At 34.3% G+C, this 15,067-nt stretch overlaps 1 protein-coding gene across 2 annotated transcripts in view; it reads right to left on the minus strand.

The window, feature by feature from the left end:
* LOC136025148 (dedicator of cytokinesis protein 1-like) overlaps window positions 1–15,067 on the minus strand; it is a 132,537-nt gene that overhangs the window by 109,392 nt on the left and 8,078 nt on the right. For both annotated transcript variants that reach the window (XM_065700899.1, XM_065700897.1), the window contains exons 2-5: window positions 9,186–9,363; window positions 7,992–8,079; window positions 2,602–2,747; window positions 405–765 (exon numbers count right to left, since the gene is read on the minus strand). In XM_065700899.1, the coding sequence (XP_065556971.1) occupies window positions 405–765; window positions 2,602–2,747; window positions 7,992–8,079; window positions 9,186–9,363 (773 nt within the window). The remainder of the gene's footprint in view (window positions 1–404; window positions 766–2,601; window positions 2,748–7,991; window positions 8,080–9,185; window positions 9,364–15,067) is intronic.

Here is a 15,067-nt window from a genome sequence, read left to right on the forward strand (position 1 = left end):
CTGCTGAAACAACTTGTGCATAAAGACGGCAATTTTCTTAAATGTACAGATCTAATTAGAAATGATATTTGCGTCAAAAAGAAGGAGAAAGCAATCTCTTTAACGTACTTATCAGGCATACCTTACCATGATAGGACCTTTAGTAAAAACTCCACAGGACAGTCGGTACCTAGATATGGTTTATTGGTAATTGACGAGAAAAAAATAATAATATAAGAGTAGGGAAATAGTAGCCGACCGGCAACAGTATATTACCTTATATTTTTTTTTACAAAATATAAGAGTGAGCTCGATCATTTTCAAACCTAATTCATTTTATTACATATGACAGAAAAGCTCATAACATATAAACACACATTTTGAATTTGACTTGTTATCTTTAAGCTCAATTAAGTAACCCTTACCGTGAAAAAGGCTTTCATATTTCCAAGCATTTCCAAGTCCGTTGCCAATCCTTTTTTGTCCCAAGTGACATAATAAGACTCCGTAATCGGCTGAAGTAGCAAGCCATCGTAAACACTGATTATTAGCTCTGCATCTTCGCCAACTTTACAGACAAAGTTTCGGATTGCTACAAAAAGGGTATAATTGCTCTTTTCTAAGGCATTTGGAGCGTTAAGCAAGTCAGGACTAAGCTTTCTGTCTTTGGTAGCTATTCTTTGACTTGCTTTTTCGTGTTGACGAAAGACTTCAATTACGGACGCTGTTTGTACGTCTAACGGATTCCCGAAATTGTCACGTACTACAAGGTCCAATTCTAATATCCTGGAAAAATAGATGACCTTATAATGTAATTAACTGGCTTAGGTATAATCCAGCCTAAAATAGCTTAAATTTAAATCACCATCGTCAAAAACTCTTCGCTGAGCTTTCCTTTCCCAACCTTGAAAAACGAAGACAGTCACACTTTGCATGGATAACACCATGAGTTCCTTTTTTTTACCATTGCTAACAGGCTTTAAAAAATTGTAGAGATGACCAAAGGTTGAGTGAAAAGTTAATTTGAAAGCGTATACTGCCTGAGTATCGAACGACTTTAACTAATATAATTTTGTTTGCAACTAATAGCTAAGAGATTAACTCAGTTGAGTATATATTTGCAAAAAAACCGAAAAATTATTTCTTTCGACATAAGACCAATGAAGGTAGTATTCTACCTTCATTGATTAGTATTCATCCCATTGTCATTAGTATTCATCACCCCAGAAGTTAATTTGAAAGCGTATACTGCCTGAGTATCGAACGACTTTAACTAATATAATTTTGTTTGCAACTAATAGCTAAGAGATTAACTCAGTTGAGTATATATTTGCAAAAAAACGCGAAAAATTATTTCTTTCGACATAAGACCAATGAAGGTAGTATTCTAATTTTGTTTTGCAACTTCTCAGAGTGGCTTCACTGATAACGGCAGCCCTCCCCCAGATTCCTGTGCACTAACCCTACATAATGTTTATCCAGTGGCCAATCCAGCATATATTTATGAAAAAGATGGAAAGAAGTAAAAAGTAAAGCTGACTCTCAATGCTACATTTTTTTTTTAAAAAGCTCAAGTTGAACTTTCTGTTTTTATTTCATTGCCAAAGAAAATGTTGTCAAGTTTATTGAGCATCTTCCAAAAAAAGACGAGTAGAAATTAGCTTTGCTGATGAAAGTAAAGAGCATAACAGAAAAGAAAATTATTACTTCCCAGACTATGCAAAATATATTTACCAAAGTAGTCCAGACAAATCAGGTGATGATGATATTTCTCTATACTTGTAGAATCATGCAAAACTACCGATTTACTGAACATACAAAAAAAGTACGATATTTGCACAGTAAAAAGTAAAGCGCTTTGGGATATTTTATTGCATAAAATAAAGCATTTTAAGAGGTTGGTCTATGGTATGAATTCTCTTAATTTGGTACTACTTTTACAAAGCAGGACTTCTACTTTTCCGACAAGTTCGAAGTTAAGCCGTTTTGGTAAATTTAGAACTATAGACATAGCTTCAGAATGAACAATATGTCCTGAAATTACCCGTTCTACGAACAGAAGTAACTGGATTTCTGGACTTTATGCTATGGTTTATTCGTTCTTTAATACCAAGGAAGGTTTGTACAGTTTAAATTGTACCTTACGAACCATTGCTATTATAGCTTGTGAGACCAATGGCTCGTGTTATAAATCAGTTTTTATTTTATTTGCTGTTTAATGCCTTTCCACTGAAAGAAAAATTTTTCTTTATTTGCCGGAGTTTTTAAGAGAATCTAAATTATTTAACTAAAATCTATCAATACAGGCTCAAAAGATGGATGTCAAGGCTATAGAGAGCCTTATGAATTAGTCTTGTTATTTTCTCCAGGCTACACAATGACTTTTCAGCTCTTACACATTCTTGTTTTTTTATATGTGGATTTTGTGTTTTCAGTAAAGAGCTAGTTTTGTATAATCCTATAAGAATAGGGAGATAGAGCAGAGATCTGCCAAAATATTAGCTTGCTTCTTAAATTATTCAGTCACTAGCTAAAAATTATTCCCCTTTTTAGCATAACTGTTGTATTTCAAGCGTATTTGTTGCAGTATAATACTTGAATAGATCCGTTTAAAATACTTACGCATTTCCATGATCTATTGTGTCTGAAACTTTTAATCGAATATCTTTAATGTCTTCTGAGGCAAGATTGCTAAGAACCAAACAGCTTCTGAAGGTCAATAAATCAAACATCGACTTTCTAACTTGGAAAAACTTGGGACTACATTGCTAAAGAAAAAGACAGATTTAGAACTCAGAATTAGGAGGCATTTATTTAAGAATTGTAAATGCTACATTTCTGACACTATTCCTGTCAAAGTGACCTTTTGGAATATTTGTTGAGTTTAAAACGCAGCTCAACTGTTGAGTTTAGCTAAGAAAAAAAAATTATCTTCAAATTTTTCAAATAGGGTACTAGCAATAAAAACTAGATAGTTAAATACACAGGAGACCAAAAATAAACTCTATGGGTTACCCAAGTCAGGGTAACCCCTACCCCCTTCTAAAAACAAAACAATCCCCAATGAAATTGTGTAATATTTCCTTTGCTCAGTCATTTATTACCATTATACCAAAGAATCTGGAGAAGAAGTGCCTATGAACTAAACAATACTTCAATTGAAACTCTAGTGCAAAATATTGTAGCCTACATTAAGGCAAAAAGTACCACAGCTGCTGAAAAGGCTCACTAAAAAAAAATTAAGAATAATTTTTTGCTTCGGGCTGAATGTGCCCAGCCACTGCCAAGAGCATAGTTCAGAAAGTACAGAACAGTTTCAAAAATATGGGAAGTGGGAAATCTCAATAAATCCAGTAGAACACTCCAAGTCAATTAGGCTACCCTAGGAACTATACATCTCTATTGCTCGAGAAGATAAAGAGATTAAATCCATGGGTACCCAAGACATTCTTTCCACAAGCGGAGTCAGTCCCTCGGTATACCCTACCGAGACCTGCAGGGAGCTGCTGTTAATGGATGCTTATAATAAGTTTCAAGTTCTAGCCAGATGAGGCAAGCTCCCAGATGTCACAGTTGTTCCAAGATAGGCTGATATGGACCTTTGGAGGCTGACTGATCAATCTTAATGTTTTTGAATTGTTGCAATCCCTATACTTATTTGGGAGAACATAAAATATCCCAAACCTTGTCTGAGGGTCTTTATCAAAGACAGAGGTTCCAGAGGGAGTATAAGGAACATTGTTAGGCCCAATGATTCCATTATGGAGGAAATCAGAGGGATTCCTTAGCACCCCCGAGAATCAATAGGCGGGTGTGAACATGGAGCGTCCGAAAGAAGACGGCATGGCATAATAAAGCCTGTAAATAATGAAGTAGCACGAATAGATGCAATACCAGTAGAAACTTGTATGGCAATTCTGAAGTTGCTGGTTCAAGCAACAAAAATACTATTCCTTATGATTTGATAGAAACAGGCACTCCAAAATAACTTAAAATATCAGTCATCGTATCCCTGACAGTGGCGTAGCTAGGAGGGAAGGGGAGTGTGGTATCTGTCATCAGGCGCAGCCTCAGAGAGGCCACCAAACTGAGTTTTTTTCTTTTTGTTTCCCTTAAATGAACTTAGGCAACAATTCCCAAATATAGTATAAACTAGCTCACCCTTCATTCACTGATTCATGATTCTGTTGCGCTCTTTGGATGGCCGAGCGTGGGTTGAGTGGGCGATTGTGTATGGCTATGCTGTTTGACCTATGTGATTGTATGGATGGGTAGGGTTAAGGCCTCATTCAAGTGCTGGTCTATATTAATCACTAATTTAGGAAAACAGTCTTCCTTTTCTCCTTCTGTCTCTTTTTTTTGTGTTTGTGCTGTTGCATTGGTGATTTCTCTTTTCATGATATATATATATATATATATATATATATATAATTTTTCTATCCTTTATTATTAAATTATAGTTGTAATGCTATCGTTTTTGTTTTGATTAGATTAGGTTGCATTCTCTACAGTCTAAAAACAAACAGTACTTTGTTCACTTGTATTGTGGTAATGATGGTGGAGGTGGCGCAAAAACTGGCATTGTTCCAGGGCGCTGAAAACCTTAGCTACGCCTCTGACCCCAACACAGGGGGACAAAATAGAACACAAGAACTACGAAGGAACATATATTATTTTTGATTCTGCCAGAATATATACCATGAATCTCCTGGACTATTTCAGTGTTGTCAGATTCGTGACCACATGCTCAAATCAGACGAGTTTTCGACTAGGAATGGGCTGTATTGACCAACTTTTTACATTACGCAAGATCAATGAGCATCCCATGAAACATAGCCAGAGGTTATTGTTACAACAGGCATTGCAGCTATCTTCTTTGATTTTAAAGCAGCCTCCGATTCGTCTATTAGAGAAAGTTTAAGAGCTGTAACGCAAGAAGACAAAGAAACTACTAAGTATCATCATGGTAATCTACTGTCGCGTACGCTCCACCGCAAAGATATTGCAGAGTCTCCCTCTTCAACATTGATTTTGGGGCAAGATAGAGATGTTCTTTATCCTTCATTCTATTCAATCTAATAGTTGGTTGGACCGTGAAGCATGCCATGCATACTGCTAGAGATGTCCATGTTACATCTTGATTCTCTATCAGCGTTATTGACTGTACAGACAACACTGTTATGTTGGCGAACATTTAGATGATGTTCAAACCAGGTAGCAATGATGGTAGGATTGCAACTGAAGATCAATGAGGACAGAACCAAACTCCTGATGAAATTTAGAAATGAGCTGCACAACAACATTTCTCGTGACAAATTTTTTTAGTTCATCGGTCAATTTAAATATCTTAGATCTAACATCAACCTATCAAGCAGCTTCAAAAATGAAGTTGAAACCAGAATATCATCTGTATCCCCAGTATATGCTCTGCTGAGGAAGAGTCTGTGGCATAGACCTTTGCCCTTTTAAATATACAAAATGAAGTGATCTTCCACTCGGTAAATCTGTACCGGTATGAGATGTGGCCTCCTGACAGCTAATTTTGTCCATCTCTCAAGATGAGCTCCTGACTCGGTGTACCAACAGGTTATGCCCTTAATCAGTGCAAAAATGAGCTGCTAAGTCCTAACTCAGCAAAAGCGAGGCAAGTCCTGAATCGTTGTAAAAATGCGTTAAGTTGAAGCCCGCAATAATGGATACCCGCGTAATGGAAGTAGAAATGGCACCAGCTCCATAGAAAGCAAAAAATCATGAAACATTTTTAATCCGTATGGTTTAAAGTCCTCCTTACCATCCACTCCCTTATTCTTAATAAAATAATGAACAAAGTGCTGCAGAAGCTTCGGCTGATAAAAAATTTCGACTGAATATTCAAATTGTGTTTAAAATTTAAATTACAATCCAGCACTTTAGTTATTAAGTATAAAATACATAAAAATTTACAACAAGTCCAGCAATTAACACAAATGGTATATCAACTGAAAAAGGAGAGAATTCAATAAAGAAAGCATTTTCAAAAAAGAATTGTCTTTCAAAGAAAAGTGAAGAGCGGTATTAAAACCTACAAAGAGCAGAAATAAAGTCACATAATATCATATAATGATTCAAATTTAAAACAGACACACATTACTATGAATGAATAATTGAAACGTAAAACACAGAGTAAATGAAGATGAATAATCAAGTCAACCTTGAAACAAACAGATATAACTAAGGATAAATGAATGCTAAAATCAACAGAAACTAAAATGAACAATCAGATCAAATTTAAAAAGAACCTAACAAATAAAAGCGGGGTTGCCATTCCCCTCGATTATCTAAAGACTAAAGTATGAAGCCTGATGATATTTGTGCTTTGCTGAAAACGATATAAATTTTAATTATTAATTTATATTTTAATTATTGTATTATATATTAAATATTTTAATTACAGATTATATATTTATATATTATACATTTTAATTATAAATATATTTTAAACTCTGCGTTTCTGATTGTCAAAACATAGGGGCAAAAAATAAGAATCGAGTTTGCATGAAACAAACCGACAACTACTTTGAGTAAATACATTTATCATTTAATTGAAAATGAATTTACCTCTTTTCTTTGAGACTATTTTTCCTTTTGATCAAAGTTCATTCAGGGGTATAGGACCTTGATACCTAATAAGCTTGTGAAGCGTTATTTTGTTGTAAATTTAGTTTGTTAGACGAACTATATATGATAACCAGTCTTGTTCACATTCATTAATTCGTTTATTACAGAATGGGGATATGTCTTCAACTTCAACTTTTGCTTTATTCAACGTAAAAAATACAAAAATAGTATTAAGTCCCAACAGAGAGCATAGCTCGTAAGGCTGGGACAGAGAAAAAAAATATAGAAAAAAACATCAACATCTCATCGTAATAATGATTCCAAAATTTAACACGGCAAAAGACAAACAAAATAGAAAAAACTTATAAAAGAGAAGTAACAAGGATAAGTAAATAAATAAATATCGGGCAGGAGGGGCATGAGAAGCCATCCCAGACACAGGGACAGAAAAACAAAACATAAAAATAAGAAGATCAAATAATTTAATTTTCCATCATCAATGGTGAATAATCAAAAATTTTGCAAACAATCTTTAATATTTGCTTTTTTAAATTTAGTTGAGATTTTTGGGATGGATCAAACGGAATTTTATCATTTAGCTTATAATTGTTAGCAATGAAGGGTATTTGGTACCTAATCGAAAACCTTGACCTTTCAGAACTTACAAAAGGAATTCGGTACATCCCAGATCTCCGACAATCCGAACAAGGAAGTAAAATTAACAGAGATTTGTCATAGAAATAATTTTTAGAATTTTGGATTTTTGTCTATGTTTGTCTTTTCCGTTAAAAGGTGAAATGTTTTATACAATAGTAATTCAGGTTGTAAGACAATTTTTATTACATATGTCTGCCCTCCTCATATATTCGCAATTTGAATACTGCAGAAAGGGAGCATGTTTATTCACATTTAATTAAGTTTGTTTCCATCACCTGATGGTAATTCGAAAAATTATTTTTGATTATTCTGGAAAGTCTTGGGTGGATAGTACTTGATACGTGACTTGTTTTGTCATTTTAATTATCCACAGAAAACAGAATTTTGCTTTTCATGCAATTATTGGTTTTCTGTACCTTTTCTTCGCCTTGATTTAGTAATGAGTGTAAGGCACTATGACAGTAGATGTAAAACTATTGGTTGGCCATAGCTGGTTTATTTGATCAAGAAACAGAAAACTGATCGTTGGGATAGTGACATACGTTGCAGGTATATTTGATAGTTAATGATGATTATTAGCCGTTCTACTATTGTTTCCTGGTAGGTCTGAAGAATGGTAGGCTAAACCTTAAGGTAAAGACAATCAGTCAGTTTTATTTTATTCTTCTTTTTTTGCCTTATCAATATTTTCTTACTAGATTTCCGTGGAGAAATTAAAAGATAACCAGATTAGATTAGTAGAGGTTTGAGATACTTACTACAAATTTATTCTTCCAATGAATAAGCCACTCTCTTAACGTATCATTGATTTCCTGTATTATCAGATCAGCTGAACTGCCTGAATCTCTGAAAGTTAATAAATATAGCGAACTAGAAATTAAACTGACGATTTTTTTTGCTATATGACAACTCACCCAAGAAAAAGCCTTGAAAAAAAAAAAAAAAACCAGGTCCTTTTTTCCATACAGTAAAACTGTTTGGCCAATACATTACAATGCAATACAATACATAACTGAACATCAAAATACACACATAGCCCTACCAAAAACTAAAAACTGATGAACAAGATTTTGATGGTACTGCTGAACACTAATTTTGTTAATATTGTAGCCAAGCATAGAATCAATAGCGTTATATTTTTCACAACAGACTGGCTTGATTTTCCAATGTTACTGAGTTTTTACATTTTATGTCTTGGATTGAAATATAGACTGTCTTTGTTCAGTGGTGTCAATTGAAGGGACCATGCTCCCTTAGATTTTTTTTTACCCCTCTCCCTTGTTTTTGAAAAACACCTTTTTGGGTGGTATTTTTATTGAAAAATGCCTTTTTATTTATTGACAAAATTGGAGAAAAACACAAATTACCTCCCCTCTAGATAATAGAAAAAAATTAACCGCCCCTTAAATTTTTGTGAATTAGTAGGCTACCATGGTCTTTTTTGCAATATTTGTCTTCTTTATTTAACTCAATGTCTTCACAGGCTTTATTAGGATTGGCGATCTTTTTTTTCTCTGTCTCTAAACTACATATCCTCCCAGCCTTGTTTGCATTGAAAGCAGATGAGCTTATCCTCAACCAGATGATGAGCTTTTTTTTCATTTATTCAAGCAACATCTTCTAATTTATAGTTGTATGATCAGTTCCTTTTGTTGTTGTTATTACTTTTTTTTATCTGTAGGAAAAATTTGTCCTAGAATAATACTTGGGAGGACTGGAACAAGGTATAGGGGAGGGGGTATCAATTTCTTAACCTTAGTATATCGTTACTATTAGTGAATAATTATATAATTAGACCCTCTTTTCCATTTTTTTTTAATTTCTTTCTATTTCGCATACTTTTACAGAGTTGAAGATGATCTCTTTTATCATAGATTATTCTTACCTCCTTTTACTACCTTAACGAAACTTATTTCTGAAATGAATTAAAGGAAAATAATCAAACAGAATACCTTTTACAAGCTTCATTCTTTAGAACCTTCACATATGTTTTGGGGAATATTCCTCTTACAGCTCTATTCCTTACAAGACAACCAAAATACCAATCTGGCTGTTCTTCTACAACTTTTACAACATCTCCAAGTCTTAGGCTTAATTTCTCAGGAGAATCAGTTTGGTAATTCACTATAGCTACAAAATAATATTATTAATTAGTTAAAAATAAAGGCTGTTCAAGAACAAGTCTAGTTTAAAAACACTACAGGTTCTGTTAAACATAATTCAGCAAGCTGACAGTGTCAAAGTACAAGTTTATACCACCCATGGAAACCCTTCTTGCAGCACTAAAGGAATCCTATTTCCTTTTTTCATGCATCAAAAGAGATCCCACCTCAATAAACTGTTGTTTTGTATCCTTTTGCACTAAACAGAGTAATATGTCCTCAGACAGGAATTATAAGATAGCCCTTCAGCTTTAAGTACAAAATTATCCTTTATGAATCAATTAGTTCTTAAGGATGCACTCCTACTTGGTAATGTTTTTTTTTCTCTGCCATATTATTTTGGAGCTTATAATTTATTTACAAGAAATTATATATATAAATTAAATAAAAGAATTTTCCCCACAGATGTAAGGAGCAACATTAAAATTAAAACAAATATATATTACCATAGATATTCTAGATATCATAGATTATTCTTACTTTCTTTTACTACCTTAACAAAAATTATTTCAGGAATGAATAAAAGGCAAATAATCAAACACAGTACCTTTTACAAGCTTCATTCTTTAGAATCTTCACATATATTTTAGGAAAAGCATTTGAAAAGCATGCCAGACTAATGTTCTTGGTCCTCTATCTGGTAAAACAGAGAAGATCTACTGTCCATACCTACTTATCTGGATTGGTGAAAAAGAAAGAGACATTTTTGAAATCTTAGAAATTGAAGATGAAAATAAGAATAAAATTGACCCATATCCGCTGAAGCTTTGGCAACACGCAGCTCCAAAGAAGAACAATGTATTTGCTTGCTATATTTTTCAAAGCCTGAAGGAGAAACACTTGAGAAATATATTACTGAGTTGAAGTTGCTAATAAAGCCTTGTGAATACCATGATCCTAAGGAGATGACTAGAGATAAAATTGATTGTGGTATTAGAAATCCAATATGTCAGAAACTACAGTAAAACAGTTCAAAATAGGGATGATACCTTTTTATTGATAGTGAATAGATATAAAAAGTTTTTAACTGGATATTCGAACACATATACAGTGTTCATCATCAGCAGTTTTACTGCTGATGATGAACACTGTATATGTGTTCGAAATATCCAGTTAAAATTTTTTTTTATCTATTCACTGTCAATAAAAAGGTATCATCCCTATTTTGAATTGTTTTACTTTCGTCATGGAAAGGCAGTGTGGTCTTCGAAATTATCTACGTCAGAAACTACTAGCAGAAGGAATAGCCTAACACTAGAAACAGCAGTAGAACTTTATAGAATGTATGAGCCAAGCCTGGCTCAAATCATTTAAAATGAATATCATTCCTCTCCTATCATATAAGAAGTTGATACAAGCTACAGAAGACAGCAAAAACCAGAATACTCAAGATTGAAGCAAAAAGGTATTGAATGTTACTTTCGTGGTGGTACCTATGGGCCTGGCAATACCTGCCCTGCAAAATGGAAAGTATGCTCAAAGTATAAAAAAGTTAATCACTTTGCAAAAGTCTGTCAAATAAAAACAACAAATGCCAATGGGAACACTGAATTGAGTAAAATTTCAGAGGAATTTCAAGAAGAGAAGATACTGCTTTATACTGTCTAACAAGATGGAAATAAAGGTGGGGCTTTTGTTCCATTGAGGATTAACAATCAGAGTTCAACCAGCTTTAAGATTGACACTGGAGCTCAAGCAAAGACCATTCTACAAGATTACTTTAGTTTAATTTTAACTAAATTAAACAAATTTAATTAATAACTATGGGAGTCTGTAATTTCACGAACCTTGTAAAGTTGATATTTTACCTGTTTTACTGGTATTTTGCATATTTTATTGGTATCTTACACATTTTACTGCCATATTTTAAGAGGGCTTGCAATTTTCACAGAACAAAAGCACAAAGAGGCTGGCAGTAACAAGTTTCGATATGATTTTATTTTATGTATAGCTGTATTACCTAGTTTAAAAGACCATCTGTCTGACTTCAGTCTCTTATTATCAGAACAATAAAGAATATTATAGTAAAGGTAATTATAAATTTTGAAATGGTGAAATAGTAGATGAAATAAAATTGTAAAATAGTAGATGAAATTAAATTATAAAATAGTAGATGAAATAAAATTATATTAGTTCTGTGAGCTGTTAAAGACAAAAAGGACTACAAGCAGGATTGACAAATGACAAACAAGAAGATTAACTTAGCTTGTCTACTGATTTAATTTTTGTTAAAAGAGTGGTCAGATGATCTGAATTTAAACTGAAGAAAAAACATTACTTCAATCCTTTCGTTTTAAGTTATTGTAAATTGGGTTTATAGGAATATCTCCAGTATCTTTATTTAAAGCAAGTTTTTTTTATGGATTCTTCTAATTTCATTTGCGTTCCTAAAAGAATGTGGGAAGCCATTTGCTTCAGATATTAAAGCTGCCTCATCAGAAAGAACTAAATGATGCGGATTCTCAACAATGTAGAGGGCCAAAGCAGAATCAACATCCTCAATTTTATTTTCACATCCCAGAGAAATCTTGCATTTATGCCATTGTTCCCAGGAGCCGACAATTACCTTCCCCTCCAGTAAATACCCCCGTGGAAATTCCCCCATCTTCTGCAGAAATTTCTACTCTCCTGTTTAAGTCAGAGGCAGTTGTTTAGCAAGCCTATAATAAAGGCTCTAAAATATTAATATTTGTTTTTTTATTTTTCCTCAGAAGCTTTTCATGCGGAAGGGGTGGTTGAATAAATTTTGGAGGATGCTCAGTCAACCAGAAATTAAAAGTTCCAGTGTACTTTTTAAAGATTTGGCCTGATTTTGAACCAATAGCTATGAAATGTATTGCTACTGACTACAGTTTCTTTAAGAAATTCTTATTCTAGTTGAATGTTTATTCTAATTTGAAACAGTCTTCAGATAAATACAGAACTAATTCTAAGGGAAAGACGAGGGGAGGGGGCTTCAGAACAGGTACGGTCATCTGAATCAGAACCTGAGTCTGAAGGAGAGGAGCTAGATTTGCCAGTAGATCTTGTTGAAGACAGTCTTAATGACTGAAAATGTCTAAATGTTCTCCTATTATGATCCATGGCTTAGTTAATCAAAGTCATTAAAGTGTTATAAACCCCTTTTTTAACTGTATTTGGTGCTTTTATAGATAAATGAGAAATAGTACGTATATGATATGAATAAAAGTGGCTGTATGCTGCTATCAAAACGTGCAAGGCTGTTAGGGTAACATTTCTTAAGTTTAAATATAGAAAAAAAGCTAGTGTGATTTTAATCCCAAATAATTTTTTTTTTTTTTTTACAAAATGGATGTCCAAAATAAGATGCTCTCCAAGTGCTGAGATATTACCCTAGGCACAAGGTTACCAAAGGGATAAATCAGACTGTTAATTTAATTGATGAAACTCTAGATGAAGGGGTATTTCCTTTTTTAAGCCCAGGAAAATCAGAACCATCAAAAAACTTCACTAAAACGTGAAAGTAAATGCTTAAAAAGAAATGCTCAACTGGTCTTGTAGCAATTCTAAAACACCAATTCTACCCTTTATTTCCTATGGAGTACTGCTGGATTCGGGATCCTTTGTCTGAGAGGCCACGGGTTCGAATCCCAGTGTACCCAATTCTTCAGTTTGGGACGGGGTCAGTGGCGTGACTCTGTAAGCTTTGCCAGAGTCGACCCAGCTCTAAATGGGTACCTGTAGAAATCTGGGGAAGGTAAACAGGAAGGGTGTGCGAAAGCACAGGATGGCTGGCCCCCAACCCCCCGTTGCACTTCCTGGCTGAAGGGCCAAGAAACGGAGATCAGCACCGCCGGTAGGGACTGTAAAGTCTAATGCCGTATCGTTTACCTTTTACCCTATTTTACCAATTTTATTTAATGAGTTCTTACTTTACGGTAATTTTACTGCACTAATGGACACACAGAACCAAAAGACGAGTTTTTCATAGTTGGAGATAATTCTATTCATATTCTTGGATTCAAATCAAGCAAAGAACTAAACTTAGTAAAACTTGTTCTTAATGTAGGTATAAGATATGAAAAGAATTAATCACCAAACTTGAAAAGTGTTCTTGCACCATATGAACAATTGTTCTCTGGTATTGGGAAAATAGAGGGAGAGTGTTGGATTATCTCAAAGAAGGATCCACTTCAATAGCATATCCTGCAAGAAAAGTTCTTATTGCAATGCAAGGAAGACTGAGAAAAGAACTTGACAGGCTAGAAAATATCAGAATAATAGAAAAAGTAGAAAAACCTACAAAGTGGGTGAGTGCAATGGTGCTAGTAGAAAAAGAAGATGGGGGTGTGAGACTCTCCATTGATCCAGCTGATCTTAACAAAGCTATCAACCATCCTTATTACCCCATTCCAACCTTCAAGATGCAATTATGGACCTAGGTGGTGGTAAGTATTTCTGAAAGTTAGATGCAACCTCAGGCTACTGGTCACTGACCTCTTTCTGAAAAATCTTAAGGTCTCACCACAATCTATACTCATGAACTTAACTTTCTTTCACAGTTCCAGCCAGGCTCTCAAGCTGGAAGTTGATGCCTCAAGACATGGACTTGGAGCCCAAATATCTAAAAGAGGGAAAGTTTTTGCATATGCGTCAGGATCACTGAGTAAGTCCAAGCAGAATTATTCTCAACTGGGAAAAGAACTGTTTGATATTTTCTATGGGTGCCACCATTTTTAATCATTATGTCTATGAAAGAAGAGAACAAGTCATGACAGACCATCAACCCCTTGAAACAATACTCATAAAACCTTTTCCTAAAGCTTCACCAAGAATTCAATACCTTATGATGTATATCCAGCTGTACAACCTTACTTTTAAATATAGGGCTGGGACAGTGATTCCAGTTGCAGATGCACTATCAAAACTTCATTTGCCAAATGTGGATGAAAATAAATATCTGTATGAAGAAATCCAAATATTTGTACACTCATCTGTTAAAGCTCTACCTGCTAAAGACAGCAGACTAGAACAAATCAGGCAAAAGATTGCCATAGATCAGGAACTGAAAGTACTGAGAAAGATTGTTTAAGAAGGTTGGCCAGGTAACAGAAAATCATGCTCAAACACAATAGTGCAATGCTGGAATATTGTCAGGGCCTTTCAATGCAAAATAATTTAATCTTTAAAAGCTCCAGAATTGTCATTCTTACCATTTTACAAGAGAGTATTTTAAAGAATTTGCACTCCTCACACTTGGGTGCCGACAAAACAAAGCAGAGAGCTTGAATGATAGTCTAAAAAGCCCAGCATAAGAAATACATTGAGATGTTTATCCAAAAGAGTAATATCAGCATCCATAGAAAAGCCAACAACCAAAAATAAGCAGTTATTTGCACATCACTTCCATCCCTACCCTGGTAGCATCTGGGGTGTGACCTGTTTGAGTGGAATGACAAACACTATATCATAACTGTTGACCATTATAGTAGATACTTTGAGGTAGATAATTTAACTTCTACTACCACTACCCAGCTGGTCACTAAGCTGAAAAGGCAATTTGCACACCATGGTATACCAGCAATCTTCACTTCAGATAATGGACCCCAATTCATTTCTAAGGAATTTCAGTTATTCAAAAAAGATTAGGGTATCAAACACAGCACTTATAGCTCCTACCTCCCCACATCAAATGAAACTGCTGAAAGAGC

This window comes from Artemia franciscana, chromosome 3, assembly GCF_032884065.1.
Source record: "Artemia franciscana chromosome 3, ASM3288406v1, whole genome shotgun sequence".
Lineage (NCBI taxonomy): Eukaryota > Metazoa > Arthropoda > Branchiopoda > Anostraca > Artemiidae > Artemia > Artemia franciscana.